The sequence below is a fragment of the Pezoporus occidentalis genome, unplaced genomic scaffold, assembly GCF_034315485.1.
Source record: "Pezoporus occidentalis ecotype Australia unplaced genomic scaffold, CSIRO_AGI_Poc_V1 ctg89, whole genome shotgun sequence".
Taxonomy (NCBI): domain Eukaryota; kingdom Metazoa; phylum Chordata; class Aves; order Psittaciformes; family Psittacidae; genus Pezoporus; species Pezoporus occidentalis.
This window is the reverse complement of record NW_026916253.1, coordinates 256943-277500: the sequence shown is the minus strand read 5'-3', so window position 1 is coordinate 277500 and position 20558 is coordinate 256943. Positions and strand designations below refer to the sequence as shown.

At 38.4% G+C, this 20558-nt stretch overlaps 1 protein-coding gene across 6 annotated transcripts in view; it reads right to left on the bottom strand.

The window, feature by feature from the left end:
* Positions 1-20558, bottom strand: part of ZNF423 (zinc finger protein 423) — a 235321-nt gene that overhangs the window by 72386 nt on the left and 142377 nt on the right. For 5 of the 6 annotated variants that reach the window (XM_062604901.1, XM_062604898.1, XM_062604899.1 and 2 more), the window contains one exon: positions 17176-17260. The exons of the other annotated variant lie outside the window; for it this stretch is intronic. In XM_062604901.1, the coding sequence (XP_062460885.1) occupies positions 17176-17260 (85 nt within the window). The remainder of the gene's footprint in view (positions 1-17175; positions 17261-20558) is intronic. 6 annotated transcript variants of the gene reach the window in all.

Sequence of the window (20558 nt, the reverse complement as noted above, 5' to 3'; positions counted from 1 at the left end):
CACACACATAGAAAATACAACATTTACATCTTCCTTTACTACAGGGCAAGTTAGCCCAGCACTGTGCCTACATTCTTTCCTAGCCTCGTCAATGGCAGATGCAATTAAAACATTCTTTATGACCGCAGAGTAGAGCTTGTTTCACTGTTTGCAGTATAAGTTTGAAAAATGCAGTTTCAAAATTAGTGGCAGCCTGCTTTTTTCTTTTTTCTTTTTTTTTTTACGCTTCTATTTCAAGGTGACCCTTTTCCTACTCTGTGTGTCACCCCAAGTGTTGCTGCATGCATACTGAACCAACGCTCTCCCAGTAATTAACACCAGCGCTTAATGAAGTCCAGCTGCTGTGATGGCAAACTGAAGGGATGCCAACCTTTGTAAACTAGTACTTGGGCTACTCCAGTTACAGCTGCTTTAAAACCACAGCAGTCAACTTCTTTTTGCCTACTTCTCAGGGATAATTCTTACCAAATAAGACAAGCGTTCAAGATTAAGCATTTAATAACAAAGCTTATCTCTGAACTAATATTTCAAGCTGGAAATGATATAAAGAGCTAGATCAACTTAAATGAACACTGCAAAATTAATAAAAACCCTGAGTAGCAAATGAAAAGCTAAAATTAAGATCTGCACTGTTAAATACATAAACCTTTAAAAGCCCTGGAAGCTCAGTTCCAATGGAAAATTGGAGACAGATTCTTCAGCAATATCTGTTCCTCTGAACTCCTTTCCTGATTCAGTATGAGAGGCACTAACAGCCAATGCTTTATGAAAATAATGCACTCTGCCAGTTGTTTCATTACATGTAGTGGTGTGTAGGGATACTAGGTGAATGACTTTGGAGAATGTTTGGAAAGGCTTGCATTGTAACTCATACCACATGGATTTTCAAAAGAGGAAAAAGAACTCCTTCCACAGTGTCCCTCTACTTGTGCTTTCTTGCTCTGCTCCTTTATCTGACTTCTTAACATGCTACTTTCCCATGCTGAAGTACTGATAAAAGTGTCCAATTAAAGTGGAAAATTTCTAAACTCCTCTACATAGCCAAAAATAGCAATTCAGAATTGCAAAACATGCCTTCCTTTCCTCTCAGACCCACACAATAGATATACTACATCCCACATTCCTGCTTTACATACCCACACAGAGCTCCCACTTTGCTCAAAGAGACATCTGACTTGGACTGGAGGCAGAGAACTGTGGGCTGAGCTTTCCTGGAGAGGGAAGACCCTTCCACTGCCAGTCCAGGAGCTGGAGGAAGCAGGAACAGGTGAACTGGGCTCAGCCAGAACCACAGAAGCAGTGTTTTTTTTTTACTTCATTTTCAGAATTACTAACAGAGATATTGGCTTCTACTATGATAAACACTAAGTGGCCTTTTAAAAGGCACAAGGGAAGGGAACCAACTAATTTACTTTCATTTGAACTAATTTACACATAGGTAACATAACAATTCACAAACATATTCAGCACCAGGAAATCAACAGTTCTTCCAAGCAGAAGCTAATCCAAGTCTCAAGCTCTGCAATTGGTCCAGTTCTTCCCCCAGAGACCTAACATTGCACCGGATCAGTATTAAAAGTCCATCCTTGATTATTTTGGATATCCATGCCCCTGAGAATATAACTTGAAAACAAAACCATTAGCTTACTCAATAAAAGATTCCTTGAAAAAGAAAAAGAAAAATCATTGTATGTGGAGAGCAATGCTGACTTCCAAGCACAAATTCTTTTGGTTTCCTTAATGCTAGCTTTGGACCCTACCAATGACCCTAAAGGAGCTGCACTGAAATAACTGCATAACCTGGCAGCGCTCTGCAATGTATCAACATTTCACAGACAGGAAGGTAGCAAAGGCCTAAAGCCAAGAACCCAACTTTGGTTTAATTTACAGAAAATATTGCACATATTACACCATTTATTTTTCTTATTGTACATTTGATATTAAATTACCCTGACATTCATAGGGAAAGCCAGTGTTTGATTATCAAAAAGCCGTTGTGTCTAGGTTCCACACAGGCAAACCATGGGAAAGGAATGTGGTGGTTTCGCATGGCACGGTACAAAGCTCACAAACCTCTTGCATGTATTAGCCTCTATGTAAGTCAACCATGGAAAAAAGTCTGCTTACAACAAAAGGCATCTGGCAACCATGATTGTTCTGCCTTCAAAATTGAACATTTTAGATTTCTTAGCTCCCTCTTTTGTTCAGTTTTAGTTCTCATGCTTGCCATTTTCTGCTCTGCCCTGTTCTTTTTTTGTGCATGTTATAACCCAGCATGACAAAAACCTGTGTAGTGAATCACACTGCTGATTTTTAAACAGGTGTTACTAGTTTCACCAAGAAAAGAGGTTCATAGGTATATTTAAAATTAATTTTTCAACTAATTTCACAGGGCAGCTACCCGGTTTCTTCTGCAATCATAAAGCTCACAACCTGCTAGCACGGAACCTTCCTGCTTCCAAAAGGTTGGATGTTCAGATCCAGCCATGCAGTCTTCCCTCAGACTCAGACTTCAGGTTCTTCTAACATGTTTATAGTGCTCAAATGCAAATAGACCTGTATCCACTAAATTACAGGCATCCTCTTTTGTCCTGGAGGCTTCTTTTAAAGCTGATGTGTTCCAGCAGTGTGGTGTTAAGTAGAAGATACACAATAACTTCTGAAGAAAAAAAAAGTATTTCTTTATGAAAGTGGCAGGCAGAGGAACCGAAGTTCCTGATGGGATACTACCCTTGTTCAAGATTTTGAAAGGTAAGGCCATAGACACCTAAAAATAATACTTTTTCTATGTATTTGTGAATAGAAGAATGGACATTTTAAGATTATGTGTGGAAAGTGGAATCTGTAGACCTTTCAACACTGCTGAATTTATTATTTCAGTACCCTGACACACTGCTGTATGTGCACAGGTGCAGTTATCCCCTGTGTAACACAGCATGCACACTCTATGGGCATGTGAGTAACTTCATGAATTAGGTGTACGACAGATGTGGATTGGTTCAGGATAAAGCAATAGCTTTAAACATGCCACTGGCAGTACTTCAGAGAAGTCACTGTACCACACCAGTTATTTAAGAACAAGATTCAGGATTCTGGCATCTTGAACTTTAAACCTGCTCCTAAGGGAGGCACATATTGCTTAGATAAGACATAACTTTATTGTGTAATTTGTCAGGAATAGAATAGGTTTTCTTAATGAAATGAAGTGGAAAAGCATGTTTCCAGATTCTTTAGAGTGTTAGCTTCCATGTTTTTCAGCAAGCTACCCTCTGGTTTGCCACAGGTAGAAACCTCCCTGTTAGCCAAGTTAAACACTGACAAACCCAAAAGAGGTGCTGCTGATAACCCCAGATCTCCTCTCAGCAAGCCTGGCAAGGGCTGGTGCTGCTTCTTCTGTGTTCACATTCCAGACAGGGAAATACTAATTGTCTTTTAAAAATCTCTATAGTATTTTGTCAATATTTTTTTATTACAGCAGAGCATGTATAAATATTTTATTGTAAACCAAGGGCCTAAAATAAACAGTTTAGTAAATAGTTATTACATTACAAGGAAAAACATCTGTGGAAGCTGTTTTCCATGTAATTATTCTTGCTATTTTACATTAGCTCTCAATGTGAATTTCTTTGGCTCTAATGTTTCACTTGTTCTAAATCTTCCTCCTTGTTGCTATTATTAAAATCTTAAAAAGGTGCCAAATCTTAAATGAAGGAAAAAAATGATTCGCTAGAAATTATTCATATCACAGTGAGCCTCTACTAAACCTGGCAGGGGTGCAATATTTTCGGTGAAATTAACATAAAATATACAACTGCAAATTATCCAGGAAATAGCTGTGTTCTTTACAGTGCACATTTACATTTGCTAAAAAATGTTCTACTTATCTGTCTCGCACAAAGCTCCAATTGCTTCCAAAGGCAGATTTAAAGGGATAGCTCTGCATAGGGAGCATGGGCCTTACAGCGGCTGTAACAAACGGCTGCTGTGGAAAGTGACCTTCAATAATTACCAATGGTAACAGTCAGCGCTGGACAGTCCTTGTTGTGAATACTAACAATCTAATTTTAGATTTATTTCCCTTTTGGAACACGGGATGGATTTCCTCTCTTAGGCCTGAGTCCTTTCTACTAAATACAAGAAAAACTGTAATACCATGTAAAATGCAAATTTTGCTGTAAATATTTTATAAAATTGTTGCATACATCCCAAAAGCTATAGGTCTTAATTGAGAGCAGGCTATTTTTCCAGTCAATATATGGAAATGGAAAATGCTAATTCATGTTTTTCTACTTAAGAAAAACCCTGGAGAATGGCAAAACCACAAATGCACTCACTTTAATATTATAAATATAATTTGGCTCCCTCTTCGCAGTCCCTGATGTCCTGGCTTTTATCTCCCAATGGCTGCAGAGGAAGAATCAGAGAATCGCTTTTACATCCACTGCGCAGGAAGTCACCCCCACTTGCTGCCAGCTTGGCAAAAGAGCAACAGCCTGAGCTAGCAAACGCAGCAAACAGGAACTGAAACAAGAAATTCCAGTGCTCTTACACAGGAAACAAGCCCCAGACGACAGCAAACTGGCTCAGGGTGAGTGGAGTGTACACTCAGCCCTAGTCCTGAGAGCCACTGCCGCCCTGGGCTGGCAGAGCAGAGGAGCAGGGCTTCCCCCACGCTGGGCCCCCAGCCCCATGGCTCGTCCTTAGGTTTATTTTTTCCCTTCAGAACAGCCAGTGGCCCAGACAACAAAGCCTGGAAACAACCTTTTACGAGTGGTACTGAATATGATTAAAAGTCGTTTAGCCTGCTCTAGCGTATGGTTACTTACACTCGCTTTTATCTAATCACTTTTCATTTCCTTGTCAAGGAAAAGACTGAGTTTTGCATCTTCTAGAAGAGAAATCATTAGGCTGTTAAAACTCTTCAGAGGTCATTGATACTGGCTTTGAAGACTGAGAATGATACTATTCCCCATTAGACTTTTAATCTCATGATTAGAGCTAAAGTTAACATGGCTGTTTCATTTTCTACCAGGGAAGAGTAAACTCATTTCTTCTTTCTCTACCAGAATACTTAATGGCGTCCTATCTTGATGAGCAACATCTCACAGTTAAACAGTCTAAACAATAGAAATGCAAAATACTTTGCAAGAGGTTTTTTGAATTTTTAAATGTTATTTGATTAACCTTGAAAGTCTTATTACATGCACAGCAAAATTCACCCATAGAAATCCCATGACTCAAAGCACCTACTCTCGGTTGCCAAGACTGCAGTCCTCACTGGCAGCAGCTGGGAGACAAGGGGGAAGGATCCATATATTTCCAGGTTGATCTCTTACTCCTATATCCCCTAAAACTTACCCCTACTAATGTTCTGATTTGCATAATGCTAGCAAGTGCAACCGGGACCTGACATGCCAGTAAGCTATCTGTGCAAGCAGAAACTGCCCCTGTGGGCTCCTCATGGATATTAAGATAAGATTTGTGAAAACTTTGCAGAAAAGTCTGTGGGACAAGAATTTACAGGTGCTCACTAGTTTCAAAACTCACTGTACAGTGCTCACTATTATTATAAGCAGACACATGGAAAAAATTCAGTTTTCTTCATTCAAGACAGACTCTGATAACCAGCTAGAAAAACTGAAGACTATAATTTCCTATTCAATATTCCACATGAGATGCACTTTGCTGTATTTAACACGTTTTGCTGTTAATGGATTTCACAGTGTTGCCATTTTTATACAGATGTCCAAATAAAATGTTGTGTACAATTTTGTGCTTCTACCGTATTGTTGACCCGCAAATGGTAGCCACTTCCCCAGTTTAAGCCTTCAGAAAATGGGAAAAATGTCTGACTAGGCCAATTAATATAGGTATTTTGTTTCTCTAGAGATCGTTTCCTAGTAAGTCATGTTTGAACAAGAACAAAGATGGACGATAGATATAATTACACCTTGTACATTTATAGTCCAGCAGTATTTCCACTGAAAGGAAAAACAAACTTCAATATTTTCAGGAGTTAATAATAAAAGAGTATTAGGTCATGGTTCTAGAGCTAACAGACCCACACCTTTGTGTTACTTGAAATGTGGCCTCCTAGCCTGCATGACAAATGTCTTTTTCCTTCAACACTGCAGACTGATGTTTAGATTGCACAGACTACTACTGCACAAAACAAACCACTTGGTAGTTAATAGTTCACAAGGAGTGTCTGTGTTGAAGCCCAGAACTGCTAACCTTCACCATCTTGAGCTGCTTGGCAGCGAAGCATTTACAAGCAACTGCGCATTTCTGTTTCACTACAAGCTGTTCAGAAAATACACAGGCACTTTTCCCCACATGAACACTACATGGACTCCTTGGCACCCAAAGTTGAACAGCTATGCATAGAAGTCTCCTACAGTCGAAGAGTATGACAGATACCTGAGCATTAGATGTCCAGACAGTGGATGTTAACACTGTTAACATACTCATACCAAAAAAGAATCCTTACAAGTTTCAGTGAAAACCGGAAAAGACCCTCACTTTCTTTTTAATAATTCTCTGATAATATATTTAACTTTTCTGATACCTGAAGTGTTTTTGTATTATTGTATTTCTGTATAACTGTGGAGTAATAGAATACGCTTCCTTCTTTTAAGAGACAAAGCAAATTTTAAGAGGACTACAGACTTGAATTTCAGGCCTTTTTTTTTTTCTAATTACTGTAATTACTAAAATAAAAAATTATTGATTGCTTTTTCAATGGTTTGGTTTGGTTTGGTTTGGTTTTTTATCTTTGTTGAACTAAGTCAAAGGATATGTAACTTTAAAAGCCTTAGATTAAAAAATGTAACATTCTCCTCCTAGATTTTTAAAGTGAGCTAATCAAGCAACTAATATCTCATAATTTTAGTTCTCCATCCCTTGGAAGTTCATAATTCAGGCTTAACACAGACATTGTTGACTTCAGCTTCTGACTCATTCAAATTAGCCTCCGAATCTCTCTCTATTGATGTTCTTCAAGACACAGTTATTAAGAGTTTTAAAATATTTTAAAAGGGTAGAAGGGGTTGTTTCCCCACCCCCCCACAAATCTAAATTCTTAGATTTAAAGAATAAATGCTGAATCAAAAGGTCAACAGTTGCTCTACCCTTTTATTTTTATCTTTGCTTCTTTTTGTTTTTAGAAAAGAGAGGAAATTTTTAACTAAAAATTTAAAAAAGGAGAAAATGTCTCCACAATACTTTCTTCCGTTCAACTTTAGCTATCTATATCTGACTCAGCTTGAATCAGTTACTGTTCATTGCATGAGGTTTCATCATTTAACTTTTTTGCCAGTATTTATTCCTGGATATAACTCACTGTCATGGGGCTTAAGAAATATTTGTCCATACCTCAATAATACATGATAGCTAACGCAAGCAAAACCCAACAGAGGACATACCACTGGTGCTAGTTGATGCTGATCCTTTAAAACACCCAAACTCTACCTGGAGCAAAACCTAAAACCAATGGATCTGCATGGCCTGAACCACACTAAAAAAATTTGCCCGTGAATACAGAATAAAACACTGCTATCATAAAATCTAAACACTTCACAGTTACATGCAAAATGTTCAACAGATTTGGTCATTTTTTAAGGCCCTTAACTGCTCACCGGATGATGGATGATGAGCATCTGATGGCAGAATTAAATTTCAAATCAGCTATGATTGACTGAAGTGGTGATTTATACACACAAGAAGTGTGCTGTGTACTTCCTACTGCAATGCCGTTTTTCCACCAATTCAGGTGGTGCGAAAGAAGGAAACACCAGACCAAACTGGTTTTGGCCCGTACCTACAGGAAGCAGGGGGTAAAAAAGCTCCACTTCTCCCCATGGGGTCAGCACCACATTCACCCCATCTGTCTCTGGGTTTGTGCCAGCGCAATAAACCACAAAACACAAAGCAGAGGCGAGGCAGGAGAAAGCATATTGGTGAAAAAGACAACAATGGAAAACACCATGAGACCACTGAGGTGTTTTGATCTCTATGGAGCTCTGTCTTCTGAAGACCAAGGTATTCATACACATAGATTCTTTGGGGTTTGTCAGTGGTGGCAGGATCAAAAAGCTTTTTCATTTATAAAATTATGATTTTCCAGTTTATTAAAGTTTGACATTACTGCAAGGAAGTGGGACAAGGACAACCTGAAGTCTTCTCTTCAAGCTTACTGTGCAATCACATAGTGGATATTGACTATCACAAGAATGGCAAGATTTTTATTTTTTAATTAAAGAAATTTAATTTTTAAAATGGCACACAATAAGTCAGCCAAGTCAAAATATTCAATTAAAAACCTCCTCAGTCCTGCAAAGGCCCAAAGCTGTCAAAAGTTACTAACAAATTGAAGGAAAATGATTTTGTGACAAAAACTTGCTATAGAAGCAAGCAAGCACATCTGGTGCAAATGACAGAGACCATTTACGCAAAGGCTTTATCTGTGTCAGGAGTCTTGAAACACTGAAAAAGTTAAAAGCATTTAAATAATTTATATGGGTTTGTTTCATGGGGATCACTTGTGAAGGACCTCAGGGTAGTAAAGTTTCCCTTCACAAATGAAAAAATAGAAGATGCCAGTACCCCAGATAGGTAGAGCATACAGGAAGGCTGGATTTGATTTGACCTGCTTGCCAGTGATGACAAAACAGAAATATTTTTTTTTAAGGGCTATGTCATTTGGTAACCTCTTGTTCTCAGAGCCCAGATTAAATCATCCCCAAGGTTAAGGATGTAGTTTAGTTTGAACTATAATTAAAAGCAACAGGCCAACAATCCCTCTTTGAAGTGAACAAGGTAACAGGAGAAACAAATCTGGCCCTTTAACATACAGACAATCCATTTTTCTCTGATAACCAGAGTTAGGATTCAGCATATGTACACCAGTACCCATACTGATTCAAACCCAAAGGTCTCTAATAAAAATTAGAAGAAAAATAGGCATCCTAGATCCAATGCTCAGGAGCGCTGAATATTGAACCAGAAATTCAGAAAGAATGAAATCCAGAACTTTATTAGTAGAAAAGGAATTTAACTGTAGTTTACTTTCTTTTCACATTTTCCTATGACTGGAAACAGTCTGGAACCTTGTCTAGGTTTCCCCAAAGAGGGAAAAAGAGTATTTTATAACTCTGCCCAAGCTAATTCCTACCTAACCCAGTACGGGTTTTTCCAGTTTCACTAAGCATTCATTCTTTGTTCCTTATTCAGTTCTCAAATTTCAGCTGTCTTTCATGAAATGGCACAAAGCTTTCTATCACTCAAGAGAGGTAGGTACAGGAACCTGATATTTCCAAACCAATAAATTCATTTGGCAAATAAAGAAGAAATGGGGATAACATCTACTTTCTCCGGGTAAAGCTGTTATCTATTAATAAGCTCCTATAGAGAAATCACTAACACCTAGATTTTACGACAAAAGTGATACAAACATTAGTCTCACATTCACATGAGAAGAACTTCCTGAAAATGTTATTTATATGAAGTCTGAAGACTACACCTATGATGTAGGGTTTTCTCCCTCCTCCATCACCAAGAAATATTCTGGTGTTTCTTCCTTGAAAGTAGGACACAGAGGGGTGCTGACCTCACCACTGTGAAAGAGCAGAGCCATTTTGCCATCTGCAGGGAGAACCCAAACCCCATATGGTAAGAATTTGTTTTCTTTTCCGGGTTCAAGGTTAGTAAAGGGGGGCCAAGGAATTTGCTTGTGAACTTAAGAGATACATGAATGGCTACATGCATGTAAAATATCTGAGAAACAGCCAAAATCATCTCTGTAGGCTTAAATACCAATGTACATCAGCTTTCAAGGTTAATGGCATTAATAAAAATTAAGAACAAATTACACATTCAGAGGAATCACTGCTACACAGGGCAAAGTTAACTAAAAAAATAGCATTTTTTTGCCACACTGCCTAACTGATGTTGAAAGGCTGGGAATAGATTGAGGAGCGTGCTAATGAGAACTCTGAAGAAATATCACACTTAAAACCAAGGCTGATTGCAGATAAGGTGTTTTACCAACTGTTCCCTTTATGAATAAATATGAAACTACCAGGAAAATGTTTAAACAGGTGTAATCACAACTGCATATGAAAATTGAGTTGGAGGTTGTAAGGAATCTTAACACAGTTAAGAAAGAATGAAAGCAATGTAAAACTGTGATCATAGCCGATTATGCATGTATCATGCAAAACAGGAATGTTGTCATAGCAGCTATAAAAATGTCAGAGAAAACCTATCTACTATTACCAAGTTGTAAATGAAATGAAAAATGCAGAAGGAATATGTGAATGAATACATTAAGAGAAATGTTATTTGCTGGTAGATAAACAAGCAAAACAAAACACATTCTCATAAAACAGAGTAATTTGTATTAACAAATATGCATAGATAACAATTACATGAGGCCACAGCTGCACAATATGACTAGATAAAATTATTAAGATTAGGGATAATGAATTTTCCAACCTTAGAAAAGAAGGGGCAGTAAAAATCCAGTGTTATGAAACAAGTTTTAAAGTAAGAAACCAATTAAGTAACAGATTATAAAGGGACAATATTGTTTATATTAAAGGGAGCTGCTTCTGTCTGTTAGCAATGGCAACTGGGCTTTCAGCTAAAAATCGCAGCTACACTGTTAAAAAGTGCAGCTTTTAAAATGAAGCATTTCTAGCCTTTTAAATACTATACTCATTACAATGTTATTTAACTACCTGCACAAGTGCTTAATGCTAAAAATAATTAACATGAAAAATAGAAATCCAGGGCTCAGGGTTGGACAAAATAACATGAGGACCTACTGGCATAAGCAAATCCCTCTGCCCACAAGCAAGCTCCATTCAGGCAAAGTTTCCAGCAGCAGCACTGGCAGGGCTCTGGCCAGCCCACGGCACTCACACATGGTGGGAGTACTGCTCTCATGTGCATGTGGAAACATCATGTATGTACTTCATCTGTTAAGATAAATACACTTAGCAGTTTTTCCCTAAAATTATTCTTTCACAATAGCCAGCCAAATGAAAATCTAGTACATACTGTTAATTAAGTCAAGCCCACATAGAATTGGATATTGAAGCAAGTGCTGGGTAAATATATGACGGATGTACCTTCATTTCTGCATTAAAAGAGCAATTACTTGGAACACGCTTTACAAACATAAAAGTTGAAAAAATTTTTTTGAGTTCCTAATGTGTCCATAATTAATTCACACATTCAGCTGTTGAGTTCAGAAATATGTTCCTGTTGATAATTTGCATCTAATGCATCAAAAACAATCTGGCACATTTTTATTCGCCTTAATGCCTGAAATCCATTACCAAGATAGTGCTTTACAATGTCATCATCATTGCTACTATGTATATGTTTTAACTAACAGTAGTGCTTAGGTCTGAAGAGTCTCCCTCAAGAATTAAACAGTTTTGTTTCAGGACACAATTATCATGACTGTATCTTAATGGAAGGAATAGAAGAGAATTTACCAAATAGCATCCTTAAACTTTAAATCAATCCAAGTACTGTGCTAAACACAGGAAAATGGGAATTTTACAACAATTAAAGCTGCCCTTCTTCCAACATAACCCTGGGCCAAATCCTAATGTTCCCTGCGCAGGGCTCCAATTTTGGTATTTCATATAAAAGATGTTTTATTATAAGAGAGATTCTGACACGTGCTGGCTGTCCTCAGCTCCCAAGTCAATGAGAAGAAGAAACAGAGCACTTCAGAAGATCAGGCCTAAGTACCAGAAATGCTTTACATCCCCATCAGAGATGCCCAGGGCTAGTAGTTCTGCATGTATAAAAGTCAGTTGTGCAAAAATGATCCTAACCTACATACTTTTCACATACACATGCACTTAAAATCTACCATGACAGGCCAGAGTCCAAGACCATCCAAACTGAGTCCAAACGTTTATTTACATAATATATAATCTAGCCATTTTGTTAAGATCTGAATTTATGAAAACTATGAGCTCCTAAATCAAATGATAAAACTGTTTGCTTCCATTTTTAAACAGAAGAGGAAAACGTAACTGGGAATGCATTGATTTATGTTTGATTTTGAATACTATCTCAACCCCTTCACCACTGTGCTGTTTTCTCAACTTGGTAATTCTTTTGAATATAAAATTAGCTTTCTAAATTGCTTCTTTTTAGAAAATTATTTCTGTAATTACTAACTTTAAAAGAGACAGTTTGACATCTTATGAGCAACAAACTTATTTTGTTAATTTTAGATATTCTGTAATTTTAAGACGTCAACAAAAAAACAAACCTATATTTGGTCATTTTTTGTTTAGAGTAATTTTATGCATCTGAAAGAAATCTAACTGTGAATGGTTGTTATCCCTCCTCTTTGTTTTTAATACTGGCAGAGTGTTTCCAGAACTTGATCTTTAAGGGCAGGAAAGGTAATTCAGATACTTGGAGTCCTGTGCTACATACACTGTATGATATACCATGGCTTAGGGCAACACTCAGAAAATTCCCACCATTCCTCCAAAAATGGTGTTTAACTTGGTTGGCCCCATCACATCAGACAGGGAGGTATTTATTCAGACAGCACTCCAAGAACCAGATCACTGAACAATTTCCATGTGACTTCTGGAAGTTTTCCTTCCAGCACTCCCTTTTGTCCCCAGTGGCTCTCAAAGCACAAACAGGGCCTCATGCATATATTGCAACATGTCCAGCCTGTGCTCCCCCTTCCTCCCTCACTGCTCACCAGCATTCAGATGTGAATTTTCACTGGGAGCAGCTATAATTGCACGTGTAAGGACAGGAGTGGCACCAGAGAAGGGCTCTGTTTAGCTCTGAGGAGTCAACCTCTTGTGAGCCCACAAACCCTTACACACCTCTGGAGGCAGAGGCAGGAAAGCCCTGCAGCTATCCCAGCATTAGAGCATGACCAGGAATCATTATTTCCCCTGTTCCAGCACTAACTGCACTGCAGTTGAGTTTCCCTGCACATTTGTCAGGAGGCTTTCTGAGAAAAAGGGAGAAAGGAGGGTGGGGACAGTTGCTCATCTTTTTGGTCATTAAATAGCAAACATCCCCCATCTAACCAAGAGAAGTACTGCTGTGACCACTTCCCTTACTCAAACAGCTGAGAGCCCCAGCATGTATCTGCATGTACTTTTCCATGGTACAGCGTGACCTGACCTGCTTGGAGAGTGACATATCTGTGGAATTTTGTGCATCTTGAAAAATATTAATTAGGGCCCCCAGCTGGGCTTTGGGAACAGCACAGCTGTAAAAAAACAATAGGAAGCCCAGGACCAAATCCTTACGTTCCCTGTGCAGGGTTCTTGAGTGGGGTCTCCCACTCTCTGGGTGACTGCTGGGGTCTTTTCCCCACGGCAGCCACCACTCACATGCTGTGGGGACTCGGTGGTGGCTCTGTGTTGGAGACTGAAGTTCTATGGCTCCCCCAGCCATTGGGGAGAAGATGCACTGACAGATTTCCACACTTTTGGTTGCTGCCATGACTGCTCAGTGCACCCTGTAGAGGCCACAGCTGCATACCCCCTATCTTTCCCTCCATCTAGTAGAGACTGCACATCAGAGGCAGTGGTAGGTGGGGAGATAAGGGAGAGAAGCTTTAAACATGGCCAGGTCAGCGCAACAGGAGGTAAGCAAGTAGAGGCAGCAAGAACTACTGAAAGTTTTTGATATAGTCCCAGGTGGACTCCCTAACACCTGAAAAGTTTCAAAGAGGGATCCCCTTTCTGTGGGCATGGAAATGTTTCAAAGGAGCACCAATCAGTACAATGTTTCAAAGACCTCTGCCATCCAAAAATTCTACCCTGAACACCCCACATTCCCCGGTTGAAAACATTTCTAAACAGACCCCTTCCTGGCTAGGCACAGCTGAGGTCTGTTCTGCTTACAGCCCTCCTACAGGCACTAGTGCAAAATGAAATGGAACATCTACCATTTACCGCCTCTGGGGATGTATCCAGCCTGCTCCTTCCCCAGGGACCCTGTGCAGGACCCAATGTGCCTCTGTGTTCATGCACAGGATATGAAGGGCTAGAGTGCAGAAGGGTAATTTTTCATAGTGGTGTGGAGGAGTAGCACTGGAAATTCCCTGCATACTGCTTCAAAAAAAATAAACCCCTTACCTCCATGAATTATGAGCAGGGCCTCTGACTTCAGACTGAGGAGCCGAGAGGCTGAAGAGAGAGGCACAGCCAACTTAACTGGATGCACTTTTTAAGACTATGAAGCAAGAAGTAATTGAATTATTTAATCATATTACACATACTGATACTTGAGAGGTGTTGCTGCTACAGAGCAGGGATTTCTTTGTTGACAGTCGCATGAGCAGAATAAAATCATAAGCAAGTGCTCAGGATATCTCAACTATTGATTTTGGGTTTCTCAAAGTATGAGAAGAAAGTGCTGCTGACAGGTCCTGGATTATCAAAGCCAAGGATTTTTTTTACCTAAAAATCACATGTCAAGGCTAACTTCATTGTCTTGACTCACTTCAAATTCAAAAGAGAGATAAAAATCTCTCCCTGGAAATGCTTATCCTCCTCAAACACTTATCTTAGATCGGTATCAATCATTCATTTTCCCTAGACAGCATCTCAATGACTATATTAAACCAGACACCTTAATTTTAGACAGATACAAGTTCTTTGAGATGAGTTCAACCTTAAGCTCCTGGAGAGATACAGTCTAAGGTCAAGATTCCCACCACCCCCTAAAACATTGTATTTTCACCCTGGGATCCCAGTGCCCCTGCAGCACAGACAAATCCTCATCTGCAGACCTTAAATTTACAATGATAACATTAATAACCCCTTTGACACAGACCTGGGCTGCAGGAACAGTTATGTTAACTTCTTTCTCTCACTGCCCATCTGGCTAGACTTGGTCTAAGATCAAGAATGGAAACTCTTGCATCCCTTGTTTTATAAGTGATTAACCAGTCTGAGGGGTAAGGAGGCACAAGCCCATCTCTCCCATGGCCTGAGTAAGGGATCTCAGGCTTCGAACAAAGAGCACAGGAGCAAGCCTAAGAGGCAATCCATCACTGTTCTCACTCTTACTGACCCAGCACTATGCAAATTATCACCAGAAAATCTGCACAGCATTTATTGTTGGAAAAATGGTGACATCTACCCTCTCCTTTCACCTTCAGTATTCTGCAGTAAAGAACAAATATCATCACTGGCAATGCCTTTTCTGAAGCAGTCACCTGTCCTGAAGGAGAGCAGGCCCAAGTGCCTTGTGCACTAAGATGACCACAGCAGGAGAAAGCTTGGCTCCATATTAAAGCTTTCTATACTTTATTCTTTCCTAAACTGCACCATAAAAAAAAAAAAAAGAGTGGTGACTTGAACTTAACAAGTGTTCTCAGTCCATATCTCAGCAAAGAGACACAAAGACTTGACACGACAATGGAATAATTACACATTTTCTCATCATGTTCTGGTACTTACAATGTTCCAGGTCACAGCACTGAGATTATATGTACCTTTGTACTTATATAAAGTTCTTCCAAATATGTATAATAACTTATTTACAGCTCCAAGGAAACCATAGGTACAGTTTTCACAAACAGCAGTACCACATTTTTCTCAGCTCCCTATGCCTTCTATCACTGTTGTTTTCCAATAGAATTAATAGTGAACCTTGTTATGTCATCGTGTATTATTCCAGACAGCACTAATTTGGGAATACACATAAATAAACTTCACACATTAGTTACTGGAAAATGAAGAAATTACATCTTTTCAAAACGAAAAAGAATTCCCCTCTCAGATCAAGCAGAACCTTAAGCTGGCACTTCATGACCTTTGTATTTAAAAATCATTTATTAGCCACTGGATTGGAAATGAAGTTGAAACAAGTACTATGTTTGCTAACGACTCCTTCTTTCAGGTTTCCTAAAAAAAAATAAAAATTTTAGGTGGAGCTACATGAAATCACTGTGGTCCAATTAACAAGGATCTCACTCTTCAAGCTTACAAACGAGAGATTACATTAACACCTGCTAAGAAAGAAAACATTTTTAGATACCTTCATCTTAACCTGCTTGACATTGACTTCAGACTCCTGCCTGGCTCTCAGAAGAAAATTGTTGTGACTGACAACGTGCATTTTTAATTTGGGTTTGGGAGTGTGAAGACTTTGTCAGTCCGTATTTCTCTCACTGGTATTTATGCGTAATTCACTTCAAAGATAATACATACATGTGTTGACAGGAGAATAGTTTCATAAATGTAAAACTGTTGAAGGAAAACCATTATGCTTATGGGAGGTAAATGCTGCATGTGAACATATGACACACACAGTGCGCTGTAGGGTCCTTCAAGGGTTTTGTCCAACATATACCTAAAGTGGCATGTGTAAGTAACTCCTTTGTGGTTTATACATCAAAATAAACTGACCTCTTGGGCCAGTACCTATATTTATAACATCTGTGCAGACAGGAAAACATTTCTTTGCATTCATCAGGAAAACAACCATGCAGCTGCAGCAAAAATACAACCCATCAGATTAAAGTAACACTTCACTACAAACTCTTGCAACAGCACTGCAGTAGAAGGCAGCAAGCACTGATTTTTAAAACACTTGTACGTCTGAGAAGTTGAACTTTCTGAAGCCCAAAATTATTGGGAAAAAAAAACAAAGCCAAAACCAAACAAACAAAAAAACCAGCAAAACCAAAAAAAACACTGAAATAACTTCGTAAGTGTTTTGTTTTGACAATGTTCCTCAGGAATTCAGCATACTTAGCTGGGAAAATGCTAGCAGTTAAATCTATTCAATGTCATGACACACAATATTGAAACATAATTGCTCCTAAGTGATTGACAACTGGCAAGTACTTTTTACATGGATAGAGAAAAATTTATGCTATCAAATGGAAGATACTGTCAAAAGTTTGATTTTAATATAAATGAAAATGCTACATGAGGACTCAAAAGGATAAGGAAAAAAGCTCAGCAGTAACACTTTTATAACCACATATTTAAAAGGCTTTGAAGTGAAGAATCATTACGTCAAAAAAAAATTCTCTGAAAGATAAAAAAATAAATTACAGCATGAATATTAACAAGTTATCAGATTAGTGAATTTCAAAGAGTAGCAAAAAACAAGCAGCCAATGAGTGGCCTAGTTTAAAGAATGTCTTACCAATCATATGGTTAGCAACATGGATTTGTATCTCCCTCTCATTCTCAAAGGTCATCTGGCACTTGATGCATTGATAGGTCTTTTTCTGTTTAATAACAAAAAAGAGGTTAGAGAAAACTGCGCTGCAGCGTAAGGCAAGTGTGATCATGAATATAGAATGCTATATGCTTCAACCTCCCTCCACTGAGGCCTTCTCTGCTCATATAGCCCCAACATGATGAGAATCCCAGGCTATTGGCACTGAAAAACCCAATTCAGTAAACAGCATCTGCTTAACTTTTTTGAAGGTGGTTTTTGTGCACTTTTAGATGCAGCTGATTTTTTCTTACAGCCTCTGCTCCACACCTATGTATAGAATCCCATTTTTAGGACAGCAGTAGTAAGTCAGAAGTTTTGAGTTTAAACAGAGGAGTTGCTGTAACCTCTGAGCATGGGATCCAATTTCCTTGAATGCCTGCTGAGGAAAGAACAAATTAGGTGCTGCCAAGAGCTTCTTAACTACTTCCCATGTCATCAATGGCAACAAGTTAGCCTGCTGGAGGTTAATGAACATGCTGTAATACCGTAATAACAAATGCACCAGTCTATGGATGTTATGCCTATTCTATGAATTCTGTACACAGTATGTGTTTAGACATAGGCAGGGCCTTCCAGGCTAAATAACAATGGGTGATTAACATGATAACAGGAAGAAGGCTGCACTTCATTGGCCGAAACCTGACACAGCCAAACATATAAAAGGAAATAGTTTGGACTGGCTAGTTATCTGTAGGCAGCTATCCTCCTGGAGTCCATTTGGAAATCAAGGCTGTTAATGGAAAAGCAGCTGGACTTCTGCAGCTCTCTTCTTGGGAGTCTCTTCTGGCAGACAAGCACAGCACACACACATACACACGTCCTCTCAAATATGCTGTCATACACATGCTGAGGTCTCCTAACTTTAAAAACAAAGCAAAACACAAAAAACTTTGGAGGAGAAAAACAGGATTTGGGCAGTGAAGGACTCATATGGTCACATTTAAAACTTGAAATCATCCTCTTTAAAACTTCAAAGCTGACTAAGTCTTGTGCTTTGTTCAACACTTATCTCTGTTTTGAGGGTTCCATAAGTAACTACCTAAAAAGGACAATATTTCAGTTCAACTCTATTTCAAACCTTTAAAGTTATATTAAACACAAACAAATGATTCATTTTTTTAATTTATTTTGGTGCTTCTGAAAGCTACTTGCTAACAGATCTGGAGACAGGATGTCTTTGTTTACCCACAGACCCAGTGTAAACTCCGCCACACCATTTCACAAACTTATAAAACACTCCACTTGGCGTGAGACCCCTCAGAGAAGATGGCAGATTTCAATGTTCCTCTTGGCATTATCTTCAGCTTCAGCTGAGACACATGCATGCACAAGAGTAGCTTAACTGAGGCGATGGCTCTTGTGACAGGCTACCCTGCTCAATATGGAGTACGATTATTAAATGGCCTTATATATGCCATAAAACAACTACAACTAGATTAGCACCCAAATGTATATGCAAGAGATAGAAGAGCTGATTTCTTGGCTCATTAATAATTCTCTTTAAAAGAATATTACAAAACTAGACTTCCATTCTTAATAAATAGGGAGCACTAGTTTGAATACAAGGGTGTGTTATTTGTGGTACCAAATAAGATCTACTACTGTTTTTGTGGGTATTGTGGCTTCACAGGCATTATTAACAGGTCAGTAATCTCTTTTTAAAGTTCTGTCTTCAGAAGTGGTGACAACAAAGGTGCCCAGACTCCAAGGAGCTAACAGAGTCTACATGATTGCATCTAGGTGACAAAAGAGACCAAATGAGCAGGCATTCAGCTGAGACTTCGATCCCCATTAAGTCAAGATATTTAATTCTAACCTTGGCACAAAATAGTAATAATAACAATAGAGGGTTCTGCTTTCTTTCCTAAAGTAACTATTGTTCCCATGGGTTTTCCAGACTGTCCTCCTTTAAATCTGGAAATGGTTTCCTGTTCTACAAAGAAAATATTCCTCCATTCAAGTGGATTTACAAGGGAGGAGAAGGGGTTTGGGGGAGAACAAAGAGAAGGAATTGAGTCCAAGAAAGTATGAAGGAGAAAAGGAACTGAGTAAAGAAGCACAATAGGGTTCATTCTTCCAACTTCCTATGCCACCTCCTTTGCTTCTTCAATCCGAATAACCTAGGTGCAATAAAATATAACACCATTCAAGATGGAAATTTAATGGAAGACTAAGCATTTGCCATTGTCAACATTGAACAAATACTGTTGATGATAACTAAGGTATAAAATAAGGATAAATTTGTGTAAGAGAAAGAACAGCTTGAAATGTTTCTAGTATTAGAAGGGGCAATGAGAAATCTCAGTCCTAAACAGCTAGTCACGTTTCTCAAGATATGCACATTCCTCTATAAAACATCTTAAAAGGAATTAATAGAATATGTTCAAAACTGAAGCTCCTACGCACAGAAATATGTTCAGAGAAACATGAAAGCATTACCTCTGATACCACTGTAATAGAATTAGAAAAGGTTTTGAGCTATACATGTGTCAGGTACTGGAATTGTACCTCCACTTGTGATGCTCATCTAAAAAAAAAAACAAAACCTTCAGTCCTATCCAAACAGAATAGCTCATATAAAACTATAAGAATCAAACAAAAAATGATGTTAGAGCAATCTTTTACTGCTAAGGTATATTTTATTTACTCTTCTTAGTGATGCTTCCTATGGAAGACCATTGATTTGACTTAAAATCTCCTAATAACAAATCCTCCAATGCAGATGCTGCCATGCACACAAGGCAAAAACATTGTCCATCTGGAACTCTATCTTGTTGACCATCAAGATTGGATCCTACTTAGAAGTCCTAGAAACAAATGTGATCAATTCACAGAAATTTATTCTGGGTTGATAGCTATACTACAGTGTTACTGAAGAAGACAGAATACAGCAGCATTTTCAAGGGTTAGATGCTTTCTTTTATTCTTATGGATTAAAAAAAAAAAAAAACAAACAAACTGCCAAGCAATTCTGAGTGCTTTTTGATCCTCATCTAGCTGTCTCCAACTGATTTTCAGAACAAAACCTCCAAAAGTTCAATAGTAAAAAATTGAAACATGATATAACAAGATATTCATATTCTCTTTGTGGTGCTATATCCATGCACATATATACACAAACATTAACACTTACAGTAAACAAGAATTGTTTTCTCCTGCTTTTTTTTCTTTCCCAAATATTTTCTTTTTTTATTCATCAAGAGCTAATATTTGTTTTCTTCCTTTCATTCACTTTGGGGTTAAATCTTAATTTTATTGTTTTTCCCCTGAAATTCCTCTAGGCTTCATGCTCATTTCAACAATTC